This window comes from Helicoverpa armigera, chromosome 6 (assembly GCF_030705265.1).
Source record: "Helicoverpa armigera isolate CAAS_96S chromosome 6, ASM3070526v1, whole genome shotgun sequence".
NCBI classification, from domain to species: Eukaryota; Metazoa; Arthropoda; class Insecta; order Lepidoptera; family Noctuidae; genus Helicoverpa; species Helicoverpa armigera.
The window spans coordinates 9,393,308-9,420,044 of NC_087125.1; the positions used below are offsets into that span (position 1 = coordinate 9,393,308).

The window sequence follows — 26,737 nt, forward strand, 5'->3', positions numbered from 1 at the left end:
ATTGCTAGACTTCACCAAGTTCGCTAACTGAACACTGAGTAATTGTTTCCATCATTTGTATAAAGAATATTTTCTTTGCGACTCGCAGTATTTCTAAACGATTCGCGGAATAAAGAAACGCTACCTGCAGAACGAGAAAGTTTGCTTCAAATAAATATTAATATTGCGGTTTGCACATTTGCGCAGTTTAAAAGGAAATGAAACAACAGTTGTTTTAAGCGTATCTTTATAAATTACAATTAAAATTATGCTTAAATCGAAATAGGTCGTGACTATATACAAGCTAGACAGAATTTTCTTCGTGAGTCGAGATCACAGTAGGACGAGCACAGCACTGAGTGACGTCGGGACACATTCACTCGCACTTGAAACATCTAGTCCAGAAATGGTCGAGCATGTGATAGAAATGTCGACTGACGCCCAGTAGCGAGTGCTTCTCGTCCGCGTAGCTCTGGAAAAGAAAATAAAAAAATATATGAAATTGTGTGCGAAGTAAGAGATGAGTATAGCCCGCAGGATTGCCCGTATCAGCTTTGTGAGAACCATAGTATTGAATAAATAGTGTGTCATGGTTGTTATATTCCCTTCTACGATTTTATGCCTTTTTATACGAGACGATTCTAAATATTTCAATAAAATGATTTCCATAACCGAACATAGTTTTTAACTCATTTAAATACTGAGAAATAATGTTATCTGTGAGATGACGACAGACAGAAGACAACATGCTGCGCCGACCCCGAATAAAATTTCGACAAGTGCAGGATGATGATAACGATGATGAAAAGTAAGGCACATACTAACCATCTGCTCAAACTCAATATCATTATGCTGCAGCTGCTTCGCAAGCAGCATACTGTGCTGATAATGAACATTATCGTCATCAGTGCCATGCACGAGGAGGTATCGTCTCCCGCGGAGGCGCTCGGCGTGGCGGATGACGTCGGCGCGGTCGTACCCCTCAGGGTTGGCTTGTGGCGTGTCCATGTAACGCTCTGTGTACATTGTGTCTGGAAGACAAATTAACATTTTAATTGTAACCAGAGTTCGTAAAGGATTGCTGAAAAAACGGTCAGGTGAAGTTCTATAAGTTGTAGATGCAAAATGTTAAATTGGGATAAATTCAAATTAGGTACCGTTTTGAAGGACTATAAAATTCAGCCCGAAGAAGCAATGGATAGTTTTGCTTCTTCGTGCAGATATTCGGTTGCAAATACGAAGTGTTGAACACATCTTATTTGTGTTAGCTGAAGAGGCAATAAAAGCTCCTTAATAAATACTTTAGATTTCATCAAATAGTTTATTCTGTCCTAAAACCTAGCCTATATGCAAAACCTTCGCCCTAAATAATAAACTTCAACAGTAGCAAGCCTAAGGACGTGAAGTTAGAATCTTACCATAATACAACCAGGAGGTGACAGGCGCGACGGCAGCAGCACAGCTGAGGGTGTTCATGTCGTCCTGTATGAGCATCATGGTGGACACGAAGCCGCCGTAGCTCCAGCCCCACACGCCCACGCGCTCGGGGTCGATGAACGAGTACACGTTTAGAAGACTCCTGAAGAAAGACAGCAAATGAATGTAAAGATGTTGTTGAGTAAGGAATGTAAGGTAAGTTTCTTGACTCAATTTTTGTTCTGTAAATACAATCGAGCTTCTTGCCTTAACAGCATCCTTACGTCAATCTACTTATTCTGACAATATCGACTTCTCAAGTGGAATCTGCACCTCCATATTTGGGACTACTAAGTTGTTTTGGGGGAAATATCATTGCGGGGTAAGATCAGTGGGTTTAGTGTCCCATTGAGAAATTGGAAATGCAGAACTCAGACTTAGTAATCAACCTTATAAGAAGTCCAGGGCCTTGAGAGAATACCTACGTAAGTGACACTTGGACCATACTTAAGAATCTCACTCACTACTTTGATACCAAGTAGTTAGATGTAAAGTCCAGATCTGGTCCGGTCACAACTGAATTCAAAGTTTCCAATTGATGCAATCGGTCAACGTGTAAAACGTTTCTGTCATACGGTGTTTCATATTCACGCCAGTTATTCAAATTGATTTAACGCCACACACGGCGCGGTTTTTTTAACTAATCTAATAGTTGTTTGGAGGCATACAAAACTGTTTTTCAATGTTTTTCAGGAATATGCGAAAAATACAGGTGAAACAGGGTTGAACGAATTATTGGAATAACGTGTATTTTTTTAGTATAGGTATATGTATTTCAAAGCTGCAGGACGTAAAATATCGATATACGGTTCGCTGAAAGAGAGATAGGTACTTCTTTTTTGTACTAGGTATTTACTCTATGAACAGATTGTTGCCAAGCAAGATTGTTAGTTTCTAAAGGGAATTCCTCGAAATCTTTCTTTACTTCGAAAAAACTATAAATAAACAAAGATTGTCTACTTTTCTTTGGAAGACGCAATGCGACGTGAAAAGTGTGGGAGAAGAGCACTTAATTGGCTTTTTAGGTCATTAGCTCGAGTAGCTGACGCCTTTTCAAAGTAGATAACACAAAGATGCTGAAAAGTATTTCAAAAAATCTTTCTAAACAATAATACCTCCTCTTTGAACCTTTGTTTTGATCTTTACTGGCTGTTCTCCGCGGTTCCACCTGCGTTCTGAGGTAACTACTCCCCGCATACTGACACAGTCTATGTTTCTAAGGCTCTAGCTAAACCATCCGCGTAACAAAGTTCATTTAAATCGATACAACCGTTTTAGCATGAAAGCCGGACAGAAAGACAAAGTTACTTTCACTATATGAGTTAATACAATTACACACAATATGAGTTAATATTTTATTTTTATTATATTTATACTTTTACAACAATAATTCTTCCTCACCTGATAGTAGCCAAGGTATCAGTAACCTCGACAGTTCCGAAGGCGTTGTTGATGGCGTGCATGGCTTCGACCCCCAGTACTCCTGACCCTCGCACGTCGATGGACGCCACGATGCAGCTCCTGTTCGTCGATAAGTACGTATTGTAGTATTCTGGAATAGAAAAAATATCATTTGCATTAAATATTGAGATTTAAGATTGGTTTGATGTTTCGAAGGACTTAGGACAAGAGCTAGATAACGTTTCTTCAAGGGACAGAATTTACTGTAGGATTTGGGCACACGGTTGAAGCGTATCCAAATCTATGATCTGTAATTCTGGCCATAATTTATCCATTATTGCTTTAATCAAAAATTTGAAGCACTACAAGTTTAATTCACGCAGCAAGCTCAGAAATGCTTTATAACAAAATTAAAAGGCTAAAACAGTGAGTATACATAGTGAAGTTCAAAATTCATTTTGCACAAACAACACACGAAGACGAAGGCTCCGTACGGAAACTTTAGAAATAACTTGCGAAGTTGCGGCCTCGTCATCAAGTAATACTGCAAGCGCCCTCATTTGCACAAATATTTAACTTTCATTCATCGAACAACTAACTTTGTGTGTTCCTCGACACGTTCCTTGTAACTGAGTTTTGCTGACAAATGTGAATACAGTCTGAATGACCTAAGAATAAAATATTGTGTTGCTCTCAGTATCAGTAGATCAGATTTAGGTTGTTAATTTTATACACTGCCTTTTCCTCGGTGCTGTAATTCTTAAATACGAATATCTACTTAATCCAGTGTCAGTCCAACAATCAATATAAACAATTTTAGGCTAGAAAATCGGAGCAGGCAACTGATCCAAACCTTGAGAAGGTTCATAAAATATGGCAAAAAAGAAATAAAATAGTTTAATGACTCTTACCCAAATCGAAACTGTCCTTGACTCTGCTAGTCCCAGGGCCTGCATACACCCTGACAATCATGGGGTATTTCTCCCCAGTCTTCATGTTAGGCGGTAACAGAAGTTTCACATGTCCCAGAGGATTCTCGCCCGCGTACACTACGTTAAACAGTATCATCGGCAACTTATATTGTCTAAGTTTTTCTTTCAGTCTTAAATTGTCTTTGATCAGTTTGAAGCTGTCTGCCTGCAAAGGGAAGGTAAGTTTTAAATTATGATAACAAATTACTGAAATAAATATTACTTCCTTAATTGTACTTATGACATACACAGCTATAGTAGCTAAAAGGAGGCTACATGCCTCCTTGCAAAGACAATACATAGATTCAAAGAATTTAATAAGTTTATCTACCACAACATAATATACTCTATGGCTTTAATGTGACTTTGCTAGTAAATACTATAAGAATTTTGAACTCACCGCACTATTATACAAGAAAATCTTCGGTGGGTTATAAGAAGAACTGCAGGTGACAATAGCAAAGCCGGCTCCTGGCGAGAAGGATGCTGACACGTGGTGGCATGACGGCTCGCGGCATGACACACACCGCACGACACCCCCCGACGTCGCCCACATCTGTCTCAACCACGGCGAGTTCCCCGGAGACACAACATAGTACACCGTATCCGTATCCTGCTTCCATCCCAAGATCTCCGTCACCGTAGCATTCCCAGGACTCAAGTCCTCAGTAGTCAGAGATAGGAAGTTAAATCTTCCAGCGTGGGGGAACCTCTGATCACCATTGTACAAGTTTTGGATCTCCAACATCTTGATTCCTGTGCTATCGAAGAATGGAGTCCTCACATCGATCCAGCCATTCGGTTCAGAGTGTTCTTTCACGATACTGCATTTGTCTTTTTCTAAATCGCAGTTGACTAGTACGCTGACGTTTTGTCGTCTATTCAGCCATAAGACTACGAGATTTTGTTCGGAAGCCCAGCTAACTCTGCCCAGATAGTGGTCTAAGCCAACAATGTCGACTGGTGCTGGAATGTTCCATGGTTCTCCTCGAGGGTCGTCCAATTTGAAGACTCGTAATGATACTAAAGGATTTTTCGACCTGCCTGACAATAAAAATAGTGGTGTTAAATATACATACTCATCGTTATGAAGCCAACTTGGTATATAAAAATATGAGCAAGAAGAATATCAATGTAACTTCATGTTAAGCTAAAAAGACCAGAAAGCTTGACACGGATAGCAGTGCCGTAACTAGAAAGAAAGACTTTTATGAAAGTTTTCATCTACCTTTGGATACTTGAAGTGTATTATTTCAGGGTACTGATTGATGATTGCAGAAGGTTCTCCATAGTAAGGATACGTCGCCGTCTCCACCTCACTGTCGTTGAAGGATGCTACGGCCAGGTAGCTGCCTTTAGGAGAGAACCACATGGCTTCCGCTGCGTTAAACATCTCCTCTGAAAGATAATTGGAATTTAGTAAATACTATAGGGACTCAAAAGAGCAAAGCGTCATACGGCGTCTCTTGCTGTTAATTTAAGCTAGGCGCTACTAAAGAATATTAAACTTTAACACCCTTACTACAAAAAGTTAAACATCCGTTGAACATGTGTCTAAAAAATGTGTGTGTGCTGTAAAAGATACCTTATTCCAACGTCATTATTTGTAATTTTGTTTAGACAGGTGTTCAACAGATGTTTAAGTTTTCGTTGTAAGGCTGTCAGTATTCTGTTTTATGTTTTTTATACACAATTTTGAAAATCTTCATAATTTTCGGCATAAATAGACTTCAACCACCAAAAAATTAATAACGGTCTTCCAGAACAGATCTTTTTCCTATCAATACAAAAGTCTCACCTTCATAAAGCCAGTCAGTGACACCATTGTATATCTCTCCAGGTATCCCGTCCCTGGTGAGAGCCACTGCCGTGTCAGAGTCCACGTCACGGACGTAGTATACATTGTTCTCCCTCACGTACGCTAGGGAACGTCCGGTACCCCAGATGACTACATCCAGGGCGTTCTTGCCAAGCCTTATGATTGACCTGGTAAAGGAAAATAGACTTTAATAAAATTGTATAAGATTCATTTTGCTTCTTTGCATGTGAGCTGATTTGCTAGATTCTGCTGTATTACTGGCATATAATATAACAGAATAAGCATAGATACTAAAGTTGGTATATCGCTGAATGTAGGTATCTGTATATACCTATTTAGTATAAGGATAATAATTTGTTATGTCAAACACCACATTTCGATAATTTAGTTAGTTATATTTTAAAATCGTTATCAACAGAATTGTTTTTTTCCTGAATATATTGTGTTGCATAATAGGTAAATTAATTATACAATTTTGCGATTATTTTCGTCAAAATTAATATTAAATCAGCCTTATTTACCTGCTCATAATATCATCTATGAATAAACGCAACTAGAGAAAACAATATACTAAAATATCGTAATCTCGGAATGATACGGTTGTGCAACAAGTAGTTATACCTATTACATTGTGAGCTATTGTTTCCGTATCGAAAAACAGTTCCCATAGAAAACTATATGAAATAAGAAAAAACTAAAACCATATACGAATAAACGAATCATTCTTACATTTTTCTCAAAGTTTTCTATTCATCGCTACAGTTTTATCAATATTAAGCTTCATTATGGAGAAAGCCAATAATAAAACACTTTTTAATTAGTCATATGTGTTGCAAAATTATATGCTTTGTTCAATTACAGTACACACTAGTAAGTTATTAATTTAAATAACTGAATTGTGCAATTGTTAGACAGAACAATACGGCTGAACAAAGTATAATATAAAAATATACTTAAGGCCCTTGAAGCCTTGTTTTGGATAACCAGGACAATGGTTTGTATGCTTAAAGTTTTCTAATAACAGCGAGCATCAAGAATGACTAATTTCAAAATATTAATGTTTAATTTTTAGTAGTTTTATGGTGACAAAACATCGACTATGAAAAGAAAAATGTTTGTATAAATCGATCAATTCAAATCGCAGTCTATTATGAATTTTCCTTCGATGATACAGCTATCAGTACCTATATTGTATTGCTATGTCAAATAGAAGTTTTCTGACGGTTAAAACCAATAGTGGTTTCATTCAGAGGTATAGTTTGTTAAGCGATGGATGCATGCTCCCGGAAAGCGAATTTATTTTCAGTATATTGCTGTTGGGGTGTTTTTTTTTTTGACGGCCTAGTTTTAATATTCTCTTAATTGAAAGGTCTGCTGCGAATTGGGAAACCAGACATGGAGGTATCCAAACATTCAGGGTATACATATATCTACCAAATACTTGGAAAATTCTCAGCAAAGAATATACTAGAAAATGCAGCAAAGTTAACCTCAAGCACAGACATACGTGCTCATACTAGATATTTAATTCATAAGTTATTAAGTTAGATCACTTACTTGGTCTCAAGGTCATACACCCAGTACTCGGCGGTGCTCGAGTGCCTGTATTTCTGAAATAGAAAGTTGAAATCTAAAGTCACGTACGATCTACTTTATATGACCTAAACCGGTACTGCGCTCGATCTATTTTATATTATAGCTAATATAAGCATGTTATTAGTGAAGCTAATTAGAAAATAATGCAATGTAATTGGTTCACCGCTTTTTGTGGTAGTGGTTAAGTACCCTAATTACAGTACTTGTATGGTTGGCGATATGGAAAATTAGTACCTATCGGATGGTCAGACATAATTTTCATGTGAAACAATTAAATACGAATCGTATCACAAATGTAAATCGATACAGATCTCAATAATAATTGTTTACACGTGTACTCTATTTACATAATTATTTAAGCATTATTCGTATTAAAACCACATCAGCGTGCATATAATTATCATTTATACCGCTCATTTTAATTATAAAAAAAAACAAATTGCATCTTTTGAGTATATAATTAAGATTAAATATTATGTGGGATGTATTTAAATTTATACAATAGGTACCAAACTAAAATAAAATTATGAATAACAACACTCAAATGGCTCACACCTAATCTCTTCAAAATATTTACTGGTCTACCAACAAGGTCTGCCAACCAATGAGATTTTAACCGGCGTCGTGACATAAGCAGGCATTAACAAACAAAGATGTGTGCATGGCTGGTCACCCAGCCACGGCATCTAAGAATCAGTCACGGCTTGACCTCAACTGTTAGATAACTTGTGTGTCGCAAGTTTTCGAGAGAACGGACTCTCAAACGCACATGCAACAGTATTATACCTACTATTACTACAAGACGATGACATAAAACTACAAGCGTTGTTGAATTTTACATTGATTTAAAAATGACGTTTTTAATTAAAGGTTGACGATTTTTAATTTACGTTCGTGCGTATGTGACGTCGATTTTTAATCTTCGTATATAAATAGTGTTATGCGTGCAATAATTGCAATTGTGGGCTGTTTTTATCGGACGATTTCTATGAAATTGTGCATTTCCAGCACGTTTGGATTTTGCATCTTTTATAGCTTAATTGTCGAAAAACGCAATCAGTAACTAACATCCTAAATAGACTGGTCGCTTGCAGATATATAATGCATTAATTAATTTGGCTTGTTCGAAACGGGTATCGAATGCAGATCACACCCAATGTGCGTTCGATCTTATCACGGGGAAATGCATACATTTTCCTAGTTCAACCATGCATTACAAATAAGAAATATTGTTCTTGAAAAGAAATTAATTTCTCTGTTTCCATACTTGGTCGACGAAGCTGAAACGTTGACGGTATCTGGCGTAAATACTTCATTTATCTCCGCTAATTAACGTCTTGTAACACTTTTAAGTGCGTTCTCACTTTCAATCACGAACGCTATCATGAACATCGGAATTTAATGGTGTAGTTAGACAAAAAATAAGATGTTATTTTTTTCCTACTGTTAGCGAATGTTTTATACCAAGTTTTCACTGTTTTTTCCCCTGAATGCTCATTATTTGCTTCTGTTTTCTAAATTTAATTGTTACGCATGAAGCTATGTAACGAATACTTTACTAGGCATGTGTGCAACTCCTAATAGGTATACGCCATTGAATTTGATATCGGTTAACAATCAATTTTATTAATATTATTTACGCTGTATTTCTACCCGTGCGTTCTTGTTAAGGCATTATAAGTTTCATACTTTATTTGATTGATGATGAACTACGATACTGACCTATATAATTAGGTATGTAATTATTTCGTATTCATTTTGTTATAATAGGTTTATAATTATTTTATAATCTGTCACTTATGATTTTGTCTTGTGTCCTCCGTGGATTAAACACACTTATGTCAGCAAATAGAAGGCATACAAACAACCTTAACCACTATAAAAAATATTGTAGTTTGAACTAAATACTCCTCATATAGGTACTTTTTCTACCACCGGTAACACAGTGATCACCTGACATTCCAGTCTTATTGCAAAAACGTTGAGAATGTACTAGGGGAGCATAATAGTGCAAGAATTCTCTCGCAGGGAATCCCGGCGTTCCGCGAAAGTAGGAGATGAAGAAATCCAGTTTTAGAAGGCTGTTTCACGAATGTTCTTTGTTAGTAAGCGCATTGTTATAGAGTACAAAGTTATAAGTAACTGTAGTTTTGTAGATCGGTCAGATTATGTCAAGCTATTGTCTCTTATCTTTGGGATTGATCCGCATTTGTTTTTCACTGTCGTAATTTTTTTATTCAAAGTTCCATCGATGTTCAACTTTTTGTCGCTATGCACGAAAATGTTTACAATAAGCATGTCTAAATATAAGCTCTTGCCCAATGTTAACCAAACTAATAGGTTTAAGATAAGGTTATTTTTAATTAAATTGTAAAATCATTTTAAATTATCCTTATTTACTTGAAATAACTCGAATGCGTTCGTTCCTAATTAATGTTTTAAAATTTTCCTTTACCACTTTTAATCCACGATAAAATTGGACGTACCTGCCTATTTATGGAAATATATCTTACATTTTAGTTAGTAACTAAACTGGGTATTTTACTAACATATGTATAAATAAGTGACTTACTTTCTGTTTGTTTGTCGTAAGCAGCAAATAATGCAGATCTTGGGAAAACATTCCCATTGTGAAGTTGCGAATTCTTGTCTGTGAAGAAAAATACAAATAATTAGTAAAATTACAATAAATTAGGCATATAAAATAAAGATTCCCATGGATTGAAAATTTCCTCTTTTTTAAAGTCGGTGAAAAAATTTAATGAATTGACTATAGATTAGGTAGGGTTGTCTATACATAGATAAGTACCTACCTATTTTTAATTTTTGAAATGGAAAAGAATTTAGCAATATTATAACTCTAAGCTACAATGTCTAATCTTCAAACAATTAAAAGGGGTACTTTATCGTTGAAAACAAATGCAAAATCAGCAAAAAACTGTTAAAACATATCAGAGGGAAATAATCATCTAAGGCTGTTTGTTTTATAAGAATCTTGAATCTTTTCTTACCAAGTCATTGTCATCTAGTATTGGAGTGTAAATCTCTTTAGTCACATCGAATTTCCAAACTCCAAGGCCCGGCTCTTTGTAAATGTATTCTGTATCTGAAATATTAATAAATGCACTTTGTTTTATTATAAAAAGAGGAATATGTAGGGTGAAATACTTGCGTAAATGGTGGTCATTTCGATTAAGAATTTACAATACAATGTGTGAGTACACTGCAAGCTTTTAGTCGGCCGATAGTTAGTTTAGTTTGAGCTCATAAATCAGTATGAAGATGAATGGTAGTAAGTACCTACATTACAAAGATCAGGTATTTAGCCGGTATCAGACCGACTGAAAACATTGATTGGAATCCCGATTTTCTTTAAAAAAATCTTAATATTGTGTAAACTGTCGGCCCTGAGGTGACCGAGAGGGAGACCAAGGAAACGCTGTAGAGAAGACTTGAACAGCTTCCTCTTGGACTGGCCTCAAGCAGCGATGCATAGAGAAAAGTGGAAGGATTAGGGGGAGGCCTTTGCCCAGCAGTGGGACAGCATAGGCTAATTTAAAAAAAACTGTCTGCCGACTGTTTAGTCTGCAGTGTGTGGCTACGTTTAAATGAATGCAAGTCCTCATTCACATAGTGTTACAATTTCGTAACCTAGACTAACGAAGACAATTAATGCTATAAGATGATATCAACCACTGAATCATAGAACACTCTAATGTCTATGATAATAATAGATGACGTATATGGGTACATGACAGCACATTTTTAATACATCTTTTGTTTTGGTTCCGGCTCGTGTTTGAGTAACAATTGCATGATGATTCGATCTATCGAAAGGTTTGCCGCGGTCACCCGGTTGGTTCTTCCGTGTCTCGAAAGGCACGTTAAATGGTGGTGGAATGGTAGAAAAAAACTAGGCAGGTGATGATACAAAAGAGTACATTTTTAATGCATCTTCAATATTTTGGCTTTTCTTGACCTTACGATCCTTTAAACTCACCTGAGATCCACTGTATGGACAGTTGTTCAGGGAAGAGCCCGATGGTCAACGGTACCACCTCCTCAAGAGAAAAAGTCCTCAATCCACCAGTTAAGTACGGGGATGACTCCGTGTGCCTGCTCAGCAGCGCCAGGACCAAACTGATGATCGTTTTCAGCGACTAAAAGAAAGAAAACAGACTTTAATTATGTTTATAAGGGCCCACATATGAAAGCATCGTTACTGCTGACCTAAAAAAATGTAAACAGCCTTGGTATTGTTTAATTAATTTATCAACAACGATTGGCATTGTATAATTCATTTGTCAATTGTATAGGTCTGTAGGTCTGTCATATTCGGTCACTGCTATGACACCGAAATGTATTAGGTGATCCCTTTTGATACATCGTGTATTATTGCGAAAATAACTCTAGCTGTCCTATCTGTCTGGCTTGCACGCCAAAACCTACCTATCTATTTGGGATATACGAGTATTTATATAGTCTAGAAGGAGTCTGAGAAAAGACATAGGTAGTAGGATTTTTATCTGGGCGCGAGAAATAGTTCCCTCAGGACAAGGGCGGAAGTGCAGCGAACAGAAAGAAAACAATATACTTAGGTATTAAAAAAATATGCAGTCACTGAAAAATCTTTTAAAACATAGCAATGTATTTCTTTAGTTATTCGCCATGGATGCGTACAATCATAACATTTGGCCGACGCAACTTATGCTCCTGTCAAATTGATTTTTTACGCTGCAAATCACTTGCATCACTTCTTATCGTAAATACTGAGAAGTGTGTGTATACGTGTGTGTTTGAGCATAAAGTTTGAAGACATTTGAGGCTTAGAATATTGGGTACTTAATTTATAAATGTACCTATTTGCAATAGGCAAATAAGGTTCTAGTAAATAATCTGGATTTGGTTAGGTTGTGGTTTGCTCGCTCACTTAAAGTAAGCTGGTATGTAGAAGTACCTATTACCTAAGCATTTGAAATAAAATAACTGTTGTATCAAAAAACCTATTTACAAATGTAAATAAAATTAAAAATGGAAAATGTATTATACAGACATGTAGGAGCACAAATATAATTATAATTTAATAATCTTAATAATGATAACGAATTTAACTCGTTACGTACATGTTTCCGCAAGCTGATTAATCATAATTATTATTGTTTCTTTGTTACTTTGATTTTATCTAAGTTATTGAAAAAAAATTATAACAAAATCAAGCAATTCGCGGGAAAAAATCTTTTACTTTTTTATATCAGAAAAAGTGTGCCTGTTAAGAGTTCCTCTGCCTCAGCCAGCCAGTATTATAAAATACAAACTTTATGGTCTTATATTTTTTGTACTCTACGAAATACTTACGTCAAAGCATTGCAACGCATAAAATTAACATTTTATAAATTCTTGCTTTGGCTTGTTTATCGAATATTTTTAAACATCATTTGTTTGAATGCCCAACATTGCGAAAAGCCTTTAGTTATTATTTTTATTTTATGTAAAACTAGCCATTTTCCCGCGGTTTTGCCTGCATCCCGTGGGGACTTCTGCTTATACCGGGATGAAATATAGCCTATTTTAGTCGGGAAGAGTGTAGCTTTCCAAGTGTAGCTTTTGAGTAGGTTCGGGGCCTTTAGGGTACAAACAGACAAAAATATTTCCTCTATAGTTTAGAAGTATAGATTATGTAAAATGCACCGTTCTCTAACCAATGATTTTCTAGCTAGAGCATCATTACTCAATCTGTTTGATCGTCGAAATTACTTTGACGTCCTAAAGCTTGTGTAAGTGCAATCAGCCTTTGGAGATTGTCCAGTCAACTCCACTTGCAATGTTTGACTACCTTTCCATCCGTTTGTAGGTCGACAGTTTTTTAGTAGACTGTTTTAGTTTACAAAGTATTACCGAAAACGGAGGAAGGGAATAATAGCGGAGATGTCATAAGCCAGGTCAGGCGCCTTCTTGTAGGTCAGAGTAACGTTCGGTAGGCATGATCAAAATGACCGGTTCTGTCAAAGATTGGTCTTGAATAGTCTTGATTAATTGTCGCTTTTATTTAAAAAAGTAGGCATACAAGGGCGGAGCCAGTAACGTTCCTCGTCCTTCGCACACCCGGATTTTGGCGCGCCACTTTCTCAGGAGATGACATCTCCGCTAGTCATTTGTTCTCCGCTGTCGAAAACAATCAAATCACGCATTTGTTCCAATAGAAATATCGCCACGTGTTATTTTATAGAAGTTAGTAGGCACATGTATTGCTGTTATAGGGTCACGATAAATAAATTCTACACAAAGAACTTCCTTTGCGTTTATTAAGATTTATTTGACTTGTAACTTTGTTGATTTGATCAATAATGATCACATGAGTAAATACATCCTTTCATTTAAAAATCTTGCTTGCTTTATGACGTGATCATCATCTCCTGAGCCTTTTTCCAACTATATTCTGGTCGGCTTCCAGTCTAACCATATGTGCCTATGTACCAGTGTTTTACAAGGAGCGACAACTTATCTGACCTCCTCACTCAGTTACCCGGGCAACCCAATACCCCTAGGTAATACTGGTTGTCAGACTTACTGGCTTCTGACTACCCGTAACGACTGCCAAAGATGTTCAAAGACAGCCGGGATCTACAGTTTATTGCCCAAAACACATCTATACTAGTATTATAAAGAATTTGTTTGTTTGTTTGTTTGAACGCGCTAATCTCAGGAACTACTGGTCCGATTTGAAAATTTCTTTCAGTGTTAGATAGCCCATTTATCGAGGAAGGCTATAGGCTACTTTTTATCCCGGTACGGGAAGTAGTTCCCACGGGATGCGGGTGAAACCGCTGGCAGAAGCTAGTACATTATAATGGTCTACCTTGTCGATAGCACAATGATAACATCTCACCTTATTTTATTCAATTGTAGTAAAGTGGAAATATTGTTTTATTGTTCGATATCACCAATTACTACCGTCTAACGGTACTTTAATCGAATAGGCAAGTTATTGTGGTGACGATGAAGTTAATGATATTAAATACATAATAATGTGCTTTTAAATTCTAAAGAAGGTAGGTAATTACTACAATTTATATTCAGATTGGAGTGCGGATTGGAATTACTGGCTATGGACTTCATGAAAGAGTGAAAATGCGAGATCATCATATTGAGATGACAGGTTTTTGGCTTTTTTATTTTATCATATTCTAGCATCGTCAGTTTCTATTTGAAGTAAGCAGCTATACCTTAATTTTAACAAAAAATAGAGACAGATTTGGTCAAAGATAGTTTTAACATAAAATCCTTCTCAAATGCTTTTCGCAATGATATTGCTAGTTTAGCTTATTGGTGTATTATCACCATATTTAGTCAATGCCTTGTAGCAACAACGAGGCCTGCTGACCCAGGTTGACAAGTGCACGACATTTATAAAGCAATGTTACTCACGTAAGGAATGAATGTGTTATGTTATGTTAGAAAAATGTTTGCATTAAAGTCAGTAACAATAACTAACAAACAACTACTGTTTGCGCTTCTTTCATTCCTTATATCATTATTTAAAGAAACTGCCTAGTGTCTACGAATTAAGTGTACATTCAACCTTAGAATCCTTCTCAGAGTTTATACAATCGATTCAGTGAATCTAATTCTGGATCTAAGTAGCTACTTAATTACTATTTTTTTATATTTAGTCTTGGCATTTATTATCTAGGTTTTATATAATAAATTACTTCATATTTATTATTATTATATTCGTTGTAATTAGAGACTTTAATAATTTAATTAGTCACCTACATGGTATTGTTTTCTTTGGTATGCGTGTGCGCACACGACTTCGATGATTGATATGTCTAATTTGACAAAACGGTGACGGTCATAAGGTAAACGCGGGTGAAGTCGTCATGCCCCAATAGTCGTCAATTAATCTTAAAACTTTTATTATTATTTTCTACTGAACTTAAAATGGGCCGGTTTATATATCAACATATTCTTGATAATATATTGCACAATTGAAATAACAATACGGGGTTTTAACAGTCATGGCTTCTAAGATATGTTATTTCAAACGTGTGTGCCCTAACAAAATCGTTTTTCGTGAAGTTCAGCTATCAAAAGTGAAACTAAGCAGGTGGTTTTGTGTTTTGATTTACATAACTCCAGTGGGGTCTGTGGTATGTTTCTTTGTTCAATTAGGTAGTTAAGTTTATTTGCTAGCGATGTATTATGCAATTTGGAATACTTTTAACATAGAAGATATATTTTTTTAATGTGACATCTATTGGTACTTCAAAACTCCCATTTGACCCAAAACCCGTCAATTTTACAATTATTATGACGACTACTGGGACATGCTCAAAAGTTGCACCTAAACTCGTCATAATGAAGATATTTTGTGTTTTACAGTACAAAATGCGAATAAATAGCTCTAATATCGGGACTTTTACAAAATTGATAACTGTCTAGAACAAACATATTTAAGGTTAAGATTACATTTGTTCATAAAACTGCGTTTCTTTTAAGCTTTTTCTTAGGGGTAAATTTTACTCTGCTGGTTCTAGATGCACGTACACAGTCATATTATTCGATTCAATTAATATGTTTCTTAATGGTTATATCCCCTGTTTTCTATAAGTATGCACTTTCTACGAGTGTTTTTTCAGGTATATATTGGCCGCTGTAGGCCTCCGCCATTTGATTAAGATCTACCGCTTTGGGTACAAGTAGGTCTAGCACTAGCCTTTGTTTCTACTACGCTTGGATTACAATTTGTGGCTAACAAAAATTGACTGTTCTTACACTATGCTTTTTGATCGAAATAACTGCATTTCTTTATGCGTATTGTACCGCGTCTTCGGCCTTTTAAAAGTCATAAAAGCTGTAAATCAAGGGCCCACACACAACATCAGATGCAGCAAAAAAATTTAAAACGCCCTTTTAAGACAACTTTAATGAAATGGTGACACAAAACCGACGATTATCCCTGTATATACTATAGAAATGAACCCAAGGACAATCTCCGGTTCTGTGCTAAAGTATTGCTAACTATGGAGGAAAACTACTTGGGCTATTGCGTTGCGAGGGATGTTGATTGGATATAGGAAACTATAGGAACTATGGCACCTGGAAAAAAGTTGTGGTGGCCTGGTGGGCCAAGAATCAACCTCTCAAGTATGAGGGCGCGGGTTCGATTCCAGGTCAGGCAAGTACCAACGCAACTTTTCTAAGTTTGTATGTACTTTCTAAGTATATCCTGCAATGACACCAATGACTGTGTTTCGGATGGCACGTTAAACTGTAGGTCCCGGCTATCCTTGAACATCCTTGGCAGTCGTTACGGGTAGTCAAAAGTCAGTAAGTCTCACACCAGTCTAACCAAGGGGTATTGGGTTGCCTGGGTAACTGGGTTGAGGAGGTCAGATAGGCAGTCGCTTCTTGTAAAGTACTGGTACTCGGCTGAATCCGGTTAGACTGGAAGCCGACCCCAACATAGTTGGGAAAAAAGGCTCGGATGATGATGATGAGGAACTATGGCACCTGCCGATGACAATGTATAAAATACATGTTAAAATGGCAGGTGGAGACTCGCCACCTCACTTACTGGGTCCCCGGGAATCAGTTGCTAAATCGCAACAAGAGGGCAACAGGTACATGAGCGGCTGAAGGGTGAGGATACCTCGGCGGACTTTAAACGCAGATCACGCGCTCACTGTGGGTCCAGCATCACCGGCCCACTCGCCACTTACCACGAGGCACCTACCCGCCGAGCAAGGCTGCTAACCCTGCTCTAGCGACTCCACTCTGGTCGGCCAATGAAGGCAAGCCAAGAGGCGGGAGACCTACACTCCAGCAGGCCGGAGATGGGGACAGTATACTCTCCCGAGCACTCGGATATATAGCCCGCGGGGTCGCTACTCCCCGTCATCCACCACAGATGCCTTGTGGGGCTTATTAGATATTATTATTATTGAGTTTGAACGGTTAGTTGTACCTAATCATATTTTATTTTTTGATTGATACCTTTTAAGACAGTAGACAGTTTAAACTGTCTATAGAGATTTTTGCAAATGGTACTTAGCATGCGCTAAGCAGTTCAGAAGTTTTGATGAATGACAACCTTACCTACATATCTATGAATGTCAGTAATTATTTCGCGATAAGCTATATAAATGAATGTGGCTTTTATTTTTTGTGAATACTAATTATTTTATTTTACAATTTAAATATTTTAAAAGTAATTATTTTACTCGTGCTACATATGCACATGACTGCATCGTTATTATGATTAAAAAATATAACATACTAGCTTCTGCCAGCGGTTTCACCCGCATCCCGTGGGAACTACTTCCCGTACCGGGATAAAAAGTAGCCTATAGCCTTCCTCTATACATGGGCTATCTAACACTGAAAGAAATATTCAAATCGGACCAGTAGTTCCTGAGATTAGCGCATTCAAACAAACAAACTCTTCAGCTTTATAATATTAGTATAGTTATCGGCACGAATCTTGAGCTCTGACCTACTCCTGCGCAGAAGTATTTATTGGGTCCCTTTTGTGGTATGAAGTGAGGCGCGGGGACGGGCTAAAGCGGTGATTGGCCCGCAGTGCATCGCGTCATATCGGTCACTCGGGATTGGTTCTTTGCTAATAAATCACTTCTGCGCAGATGTAGGTCAGAGCTCAAAATTCGTGCCGCTAACTATATAGATATTTTATACATAGACTGGTTTTGTGATTCCAAGCGTTTGATAGATAGGAATATAAATTAAAATGCAACCATGTATCTGTTTTATTGAATACCTGATCTTCTAACAGATTATGACCTGCTATTCTAAATAGGAATTTGGTTTTTTGTCTATCTACCTACCTGATGTTTCAAAAGCACAAGTATGCTTAACAAATTCAAGCACAAAAAAAAATGTACATAACTTGAACCTTATGTTCAAGAGCAGAGAGTTTACATTAGCATTAAAAGTTGACGAGTACTGGGATAATTTGACGAGTATCCGTACAAATCAGACGAGTATTGGTACAAATCGCCCTTTTTTACTTTTGCCTTAATAAGTATATAAACCCATCAAAATGATTAAAAGAACATTAGTTAATTAGAATAATGAATAAATACTCTATCACGTCATGCAAAAATTTTCATTTTCTATTGAATATTTAACACACAGTAGCGCTTCAAAGTCAGTGATTTCCGAAATCCGACGACTATTGGTACGTTTACCTTATTCCTCCTTCATGCCACTTCAAATCGTCTTCAATGACAACTATTGTTCTGTTATCTATGGACGCAAATCTATGCAGACCTCATTGTGAAAATTGTTTTAAATAACAAAAAGTTTGAGGCTGAATACACGCACACATCTGTTATTTAAATCACTTGGCAATGGTCGAAGTTAATAAAATTAACTGTTGGCCTAACATTACCAAAGGCAATTGAGTGTGTACCTGTGTTTTACGGTCAAAACGTTTTATGAAGGTACAGGCTGTAAACTTAACACATTCTTGAGAAAATCGAACCTTTGCCATAAAAAAATAAACTCGAATTAGTAGAATAAATGAAATTGGATGCCTTATTTTCTCATTTAAATATTCCTTTTCAAATTAATTATTTATTGTTGTAATTATGTACTAAATACTTGTCAAATAAACGTATGGCTGCGAAATGCGAATGTTGCACTTAATTGATTAAAATATTCAATCAATTTAACAGTTAAACATGCATAAGTTTTAATATTAACACAATGAGTATTTTGAATCGAGGACTAAAAAATCACACATAAAAACTGGCATTTTAACGTTTCATAAAACCCCGAAAAATATCCTGAATATTTTTTAACAATCAAAACAAAAATATCCTTCAAGCAACTGGCTTATGAATGACCGTGATAGTATCTATCAATAAACAGACGGAAATACTCACCATTTCACACGCGTACACGCAAGTACCGCAGGATACGAGGTCGAGACCTCCTCAATGAATGTTAATGGTCCAATCAGTGGTCATCACTCACACGGCACTGTGTTGCGCACGAGTTGACGCGGTCGCGCGCGGTTACCGACTGCGGTAAGCGCGGCCAAGCCTCCCGATCTTCAGTATCCTAAACCGCGAAAACTTGTTTAGGGACGTAAACATTATTAGTATGCAAGTTAACAATACTTGTTCTATATTTAGATTCAGCGCAGCCAAATATTAAGCCTATGTAGGTACCTACCTCAAAATTAAAATTACCTTGGTACTTATTTTTTTTTCATTATCATGTGTAGGTAAAACGAAGATTTATGGAGAAGACAAACTTACCATATTAACGGTATCTTTACACTATTAGATATTAGTCATCATAGGTCATCATTCCACTTTTTCGGATGGCAAAAAATACTTAAAATATTGCTATAAATATAATTCATCGTTGAAAATGACGCAAGCGCACAATGACCGCAGTTCTCGTCACATTATGCAGTTATGTGAGCTCTTATACAAGATCCTTTCCAAATTCAGAAGGAAACCCAAACAAAACAAGAAGACCGACCCAAATATAAACGAGTAAATGACGCCTTTTTTTGCACATCGACAGTTATGTTCAGAAGTAAAAGTTTGTACAAGATTTGTGACTTTCAATGTAGTATGGTTGTGAGCTGTTCAGTTGTTGGAGTATCCCAATCATAAAAATGCCACAGATTACTTTGATAGTTATACAAGTTAATAGTTACTTCGGAAATACTCAGGCCCAAGCTTAAATCTTCGAACCAAACCTGAGTAGATTTTTGGAGTTGAGCACGGTGGGAAAGTTTTATAAATTGGGTCAATATTGTACTATACTATCAAAATTATGACTAATGAAGTGAAATATCAGAACTAGTCTAGTATAAGAGTAGCTCGGATCCGGCAAAAGTAACACACGATAGGTACTTCTTATATTTTTTTGTATGTTGCAACTTTAATTTTAGCAGGGACCTTACGAACGACCTTCGAGTTATTATAACCAGAACGCCTCAATTCCTTTACAAATCCGGTTTCGCACCCATCTTCAAAGACACGAGTATATTTTTGGAAATAAAAGTTCATTGCATTCCCTGCATTTGATAAATTCGACATTTGAAAAATACAGCAGCACCCCTACTTCATGAAATGAAGTTGGGAATGCTGCTCGATCATGCGTCATCGGCCAAAACTTCATATTATAATACTTGATTGTATTCAAAAGATCATTTGTTCAATGTTATAAGACTGCATACATTTCATTCTTTAATAACCGTAATTAACAACATTACTTAACATTATTATAATGAAACCAAACTCTTAATTTGATTAAATGCTGAATGCAAAAAATAAAATAAAATATATTTGTTTAATTTAATTTTCATTATCAACGGTTATATAAATACTGTATGCATGGCAAGTCAATTATATGCGTAACCATACATTTAAAATATTCGTTAAAATCTAAATTACAAAAATCATCAAAGCATTTTTCACAGGAAAATAAATACGGATAGGTACACCACCCTAGAGTTCATAAAGGCCCTAAATATTTATATGGCTTAGTAATAATATTTATAGTTTATAAAGATGACAAAAATTAGCGCTAGGTACCCACGGAATAGGTACCTATTCCTTCTCCGTGTGAGAGGAGGCCTGTGCCCAGCAGTGGGACGATAAAAAGGCTGCAACAACAACAAGAACAGCGGAATATTGGATTCCATTACATATACCTACACATGCTTTCGAGTTTTCTGTAGATAGCTCATTCTGCCTTTTTGAATAACATTGCAAAATTTTTCAAATTGCAAAATTGTTCTACGTAGTAGCTATCTGCAATCGTGGGTTATCCTCAATACGCGGTCACTATAGTTACTTAATATAAAATGACGCATTTTTCGTCGACTGACGCAGTTGATTTAACCAGCATGCGTATTATTTGCAAGTGGTCGGTATGTACATAGGCACGTTCGCATTACTTACTGTCTAGTAGGTAGTCTAAATCTATCGTCTGGGTAGTCCAGTCTGGACTACATAGACTGTTTCTCAGCATCCTTTAAAAAAAAAGGAACATCTATTTATTATGAAAGTGAAGAATCTTTTTGCTTTAATACAGTAATGTGCAATAATCAGAAAAAATCTTCCGGTGTTAGATTATCCAGAAACGCTGTTTATCCGGTAGATACGCAAAGTATCTAAATGCCCACGATACCCGGGTCAAACCGCTAATGTAAATACATAAATACGTACGAACAAATTACCATTATTACGACATAGGTGCGTAAACTAAAAATCATAATCAAAGAAAACGTTCGTGCAATCAAAGATTAAATAAACTTACAAATTAATACGCGTTCCATGGAAACAAATCTTGTGCAATTACTTACACGATGCATTATTCCTTACAGAAAAGTTAAATCTTAGGTACACTTACAAAAGTTCTTTAGGGATCATGTTTCTTTAAACCGTACCTACTTGTAATAGTTAACCGATTATTTCAAAAACACATATTCTCCAAAGCTTACCACCAATTTTTTTTTTTTTTGGTATCCGCCTCACGTAAATTCTCTTCACTTACATTGCGACTTGTGAAAGCAAAAGTCGTTTATCCAAAATAGGCTGAAAAACAATACCATTCGAAAGTCAGAAGTACATGAGACAGGCCCAAAAACACCCACCCTTCACCACTTCCTATGTGTTACTACTGGGAAGAAGAAGTGGCGCAACAAACTCCCCAGCTACATATGTCGACCTTTGGCTTTCTTTGCTGACTTTCAGCCTTTGACAGACATGTTATGTCATTAAATTATGCATGAATCACGGGATTATGCTAACAACGCTGCTACTAATGAGAACAAGCCAATTTCATGTGATTTTAGTGAGACATTATCAATCAGTTACGTTTATCGATACATGAGGTGACATAATGTCATGTAGCCTCATATGATTGCGTCAATTGGACAAGTCGTCATACTAATCCTAAGCAAGGTTTTCAAAATTCAATTCCTAAATTAAGTAATGGTTCAGTAACGAACGAGGTGACTTCGAATATATTACGTGATGGTTGCCCTTTATTTTGGAATATAGAGTAAAATAGATTTAATATCATCAGCGGGAATGCAATTTCTTCTAATGACTATAAATGGATGTTTTAATCATTAATCTAGTAACAATGCAACGAGTAACGACTACATATTTTATGCTACTAATTACTTAGATGTCACGAATCTAAACCAATTACAATTTCAACTTCTAAATCACTGCTGTAACAATAAAAATATTTCCGTAAACACAAATATAATGATGACGCAGTCTTGCAGTATAAAAAGATGTATTATCTATCATAGATGTAGCTATTGATAGTTAACGAGTGAAAGGAGACGGGCCCTCTCTTACACAACAGAACACAATAGTGCATTAACGCCATCGACGCGTGCGCACCGGCTATGAAAAACTACTTAAGGACGCTTGCTCGGTTTCTCGCAAATATCAATGTTTTTTAGGTACCATTTTGACACATAAGCAGTTACAGTTTTGACAATATTATGGTATTAAATGAAAGGTAATTTATTCATCTCCACGTTAAATGCATTAGAATTACACAGTCCCATACTTTTTTTTTACACAATTTCGTTTTCACCGCCGGAAGAATCATAAAAAAGTACAAAAAAAGGAGTCTGAATAAGTACGTGTAACCCAAATGTGGAGTTGATTTATAACTCCCAATAATAAAAAAATCACAGCTAATGTATTTTTCTACACGTTCAGCTATTTTTTTTGGACATACATAAACCACTTTATAATTTACAATAAATTATAAAATCACTCTCAAATTTCTTCATACATTTTTTCGCTATGCGCACGTCTCGGACCGTCATTCCGCGCTCAGACGCGCTCGTGGACGCACGGGTGTATCGCTTTGTCGGAAAAAATAAATACGTAAAATCTATGATAAAGAGTGTAACGATTTGTATACTGGGACTGATATACGTTGATACTTTTTCGGATCAAAACAAAAGTATAATAAGTACGTCATCATACAACATGATGGCCGTACTTACGTACGTACTTATTTTTAGGATTGTACAATATATGTATACCTATAATAGATACCTATTAAAATAACAGTAATATTTTTTTAATTCAAAATGGTGAGCACATTTTTTTAATAATTTGATATTATGAGTAATCAATTAAAAGATTTTTGGGGGTTGTGATTTTGAAAATGTGTATTTATTTCATGACGGCGAACTTTTTTTTTATGAAATAGTACATTTTTTTACAGATGCCACGGCCTAAAACATTTGGATATAGACCAAAAAAAAATGTTGGAGTTAAGAAATAAAATAATGACACATTTTAAGTATTTACCCAACTACGGTAAAGCCAAAGAAGAGTTGTGATTTTGACAGGCTATGTATGTATGAGTGTGTGTATGTTCATAATTAATGTTTTTAATTTATGTTATATAAATTAATGTTTTAAAATTCATAATTAATGATGGAAACACGACAAATGAGACACGACAACCTTTTAATAGTCTGCATCAAGACCGCCGTCACAAATCACCGATCCTCTCGAAATACATGTAGAGTTGCTACCTAATTGCTACCAGCTACCATTAGTTGCTACCAATTGCTACCCTCGTGGTTTTGAAGATATTCAGCATCCTAAGGTTTACTTTATTTTTATTTTATTACAGTTTAATTTCTCACAACTGTTTTTATTTTCATCCAAAATACTTCTGTATATGGTGGTTACTTAGTGCTGAATACCCCAGTACTCATATAATCCGATGACAAACACATCACACAAAATTTTTAAATCATCATATCAATAAGCGTGAAACCCTTTTACAAACACTAAGTTACAACTAGTTATAGTCGAAAAAAATATAATATAAAAATCTTGCAAGTATCAAATTTCGTTGAGTGATGTACAAAATCTGGCCAACAATGGCTTGTATGTGTGTGTGAGCGCAATGTCGTTGTGTTGCCGCTAGTTTACCTAAAATTTAGCGAGTGAGAAATGTAAAAGCGTCCTTAAACGATAATCACTAGACGTGTTGCTTTAATTGCTGACGTTATTTTTGGATTATGGAAGGGCCATGTGGTTTAAGGTTAATGTAGCAATTATTTTTATAAGGAGCGCAGTATCCACCTTTCTTTAGCCTATTTTTAATAGAAGGTATAATAATTTCACTCCTCCTAGTAAATTCAAAGACGATTTGGTGTCAGTTTAATAAACAAAATGGTATTTTGCTTCTATGACATAAGGATTGGGGCATAATTGCTTTAAATTCTGATTAGTCCGGGTGCTACCTAACTATTCATAGTTATTACCACAAAAGTGCCAAACGGAAGTGCTATAAAAAACTTACAATTTAAAATAGATTCTAAACCTACTCATCCCTATATTAATTTACCAAAAATAATATGAGCATTCTATGATTTACGACATCACAGAACATAAAACCGTACCTACAATCTAACCTGTCTTATAATCCGATGTAGAACTAAATCGATTGAAATAAATCTACGTAGATTACAAGTGACATTTTTGGGTCGTGTTATGATGAATGGCTCGAATGTCGGCTTTTAAAAAACGCGAAACAATGCGGATCAACGGACCACGGTAGCAAAATCTAGATTGGTACGACATTAACTACAGGCAGACTGGTTTTTAATTGCACTAGGTATACAAATAAACAGATGCATACCTATAGTGGATGAACACTACCTAAAGTAGCTTGCAGTATTAATCGGGGCAAGTGATCTATTTTGTAGTCGACTTAAAAAGACTAGTCTGCATTCTTTGTAGGTAGGTATTGCTTAATTTTAACAAATGGCGTCTGATTTTTCTGCAGTTTCAATCGGTAAAAATACAATGGTAATGGCAAGAAGGTTGAATCTTCGTCTCACAAATGGTCGATTCTACCTATTTCTTGGAATTTCAGTTTCAACTGTTTTCATCATCATCATCATATTGCTAAGTATGTTAATCTCTGTCCTTAGACATACCTACCTACCTTCCTTAATTTTCATACTTATTATTTTACATATTTTACAGGTTCAACATGATATGCGGCTAAAATCTTATGAACGGGGCATAAAGCGCACAATATTGTCTGCATTCTGCAGTGGGCTTCGTTTAACAATCATGACCTCAAACAAAGTAGGTATAAAGCAATCCTCAATAAATCTCACAGAAATACATGCAGTCTCAAGGTGCAAGTAATCATCCCGTAATCACCAGTACTTACCTACATCCCAAGAACAATTTCATCATCTCATAAATTTATGTTAACGTATAAATAAGTACGAAGACATTATACAAATATGGTCATCTCGTGGAATTGACTGTAATAGATTCCTAAAATACAAAGTACCAAGACTAACAACGAAGTAGATTGCACTACTATTGTAATTTACATATCACAAGGAACCAATCAACATGCGTTTCGTTAAAAACACCATGATATAGCCCACTATTTAATAAAAAAACAACTGTCTTTTGGATGATTCATAAGACTTTTATTACATAACGTAATGTAGGTGTCGCTTATGGTGCTACTAATTTTACTAATACCTACACTCATTCTTCCGACTTCCTAGTTTCTCTACCACAATAATATTGGCACTGGGTCAGTCGATCAGCAATATAACAAATTGAAACATCGCATATAACAGCCATTGTGTCCGACTGTCAGTTCCGTGAGTGTGTCCGTCATTGTGATTATCATAATATATGCCTCTCACAATGGATATGACCAGTCATGAAGATTTACTATTGATCTCTAATGCTTGTTCCGCTAGTACCTACAAACATAATATTTATATCATCTCTGTTGAGAGGTGAGAGTATAACAAAGGTGTAATTGCTCTTACCGTCGACGTCTTGTAGAGCAAGTGCTGTTACTTTTACAATAACAAAATAAGTGTGATATAACCTAACTATACTACTTGTAATCTGTTAAGGACCCAGGATGGGGCCGAACATACTACCCGCCATTAAGAGAGACCAAGAGAGAGGTGGAAATATATAATGTATAATATGTATATGTTTGTATACCTAATAGCTGCTGTTTGAATTAACGGCAATAGCTACCAGTAGGAACATTGCGACATACTTACTTATTATATTTATAACCCTTATCGCATAGATAGGTGATGGTCACCTTCTACCAGCCGACTTTAGTAACTGCATGATATAAGTACTTAATACCTACGAAGAGAATTCAACAATTGGAGAATAGAACTATTCTGCTCATGTCAGCCGTCGTCAGAATAAATGAGTGTTTAGAGTTAAGATGGATGCAAGATGTTATGAGTTCACCAAAGGTTAACAGGTCAACTTGGGTTCGAAAGCTAGTAGCGACTGCATAATGCAAGAAAGTTAAGCGTTGTTACCTTCCGGTAGCAGTAAAAAGGAAGCTTATAAATAGGAATACCGAGTTCTAGTAGAACCTAAAATACTTCCTAGCCTTAACTACTTACGTAATTCAGGTTCAAGTCCAAAATAAGAGTCACAAA

The 26,737-nt window shown here is 36.0% G+C and overlaps 1 protein-coding gene across 1 annotated transcript; it reads right to left on the bottom strand.

Moving 5' to 3' along the window:
* Positions 1–209: 209 nt before the first annotated feature.
* Positions 210–19,310, bottom strand: LOC110371045 (venom dipeptidyl peptidase 4). The gene is made up of 13 exons (XM_064035242.1): positions 19,149–19,310; positions 11,243–11,402; positions 10,254–10,348; positions 9,815–9,892; positions 7,204–7,256; positions 5,626–5,813; positions 5,052–5,225; positions 4,228–4,868; positions 3,768–3,993; positions 2,857–3,007; positions 1,398–1,558; positions 805–1,010; positions 210–451 (listed from the first exon to the last, which is right to left on the bottom strand). Exons 1-13 carry the CDS (start codon positions 19,149–19,151, stop codon positions 356–358), a joined length of 2,232 nt encoding a protein of 743 aa, XP_063891312.1. The 5' UTR covers positions 19,152–19,310; the 3' UTR covers positions 210–355.
* Between the last annotated feature and the right edge of the window lie 7,427 nt (positions 19,311–26,737).

Bases quoted from the DNA above. Each gene is read 5' to 3' on its own strand.
- LOC110371045 (XM_064035242.1), bottom strand. The intron at 10,349-11,242 runs GTGAGTTTAAAG...TTAATATTTCAG, and splicing joins GTCCATACAGTGGATCTCAG to ATACAGAATACATTTACAAA. The intron at 1,559-2,856 runs GTGAGGAAGAAT...GTCTTTCTTCAG, and splicing joins GATACCTTGGCTACTATCAG to GAGTCTTCTAAACGTGTACT.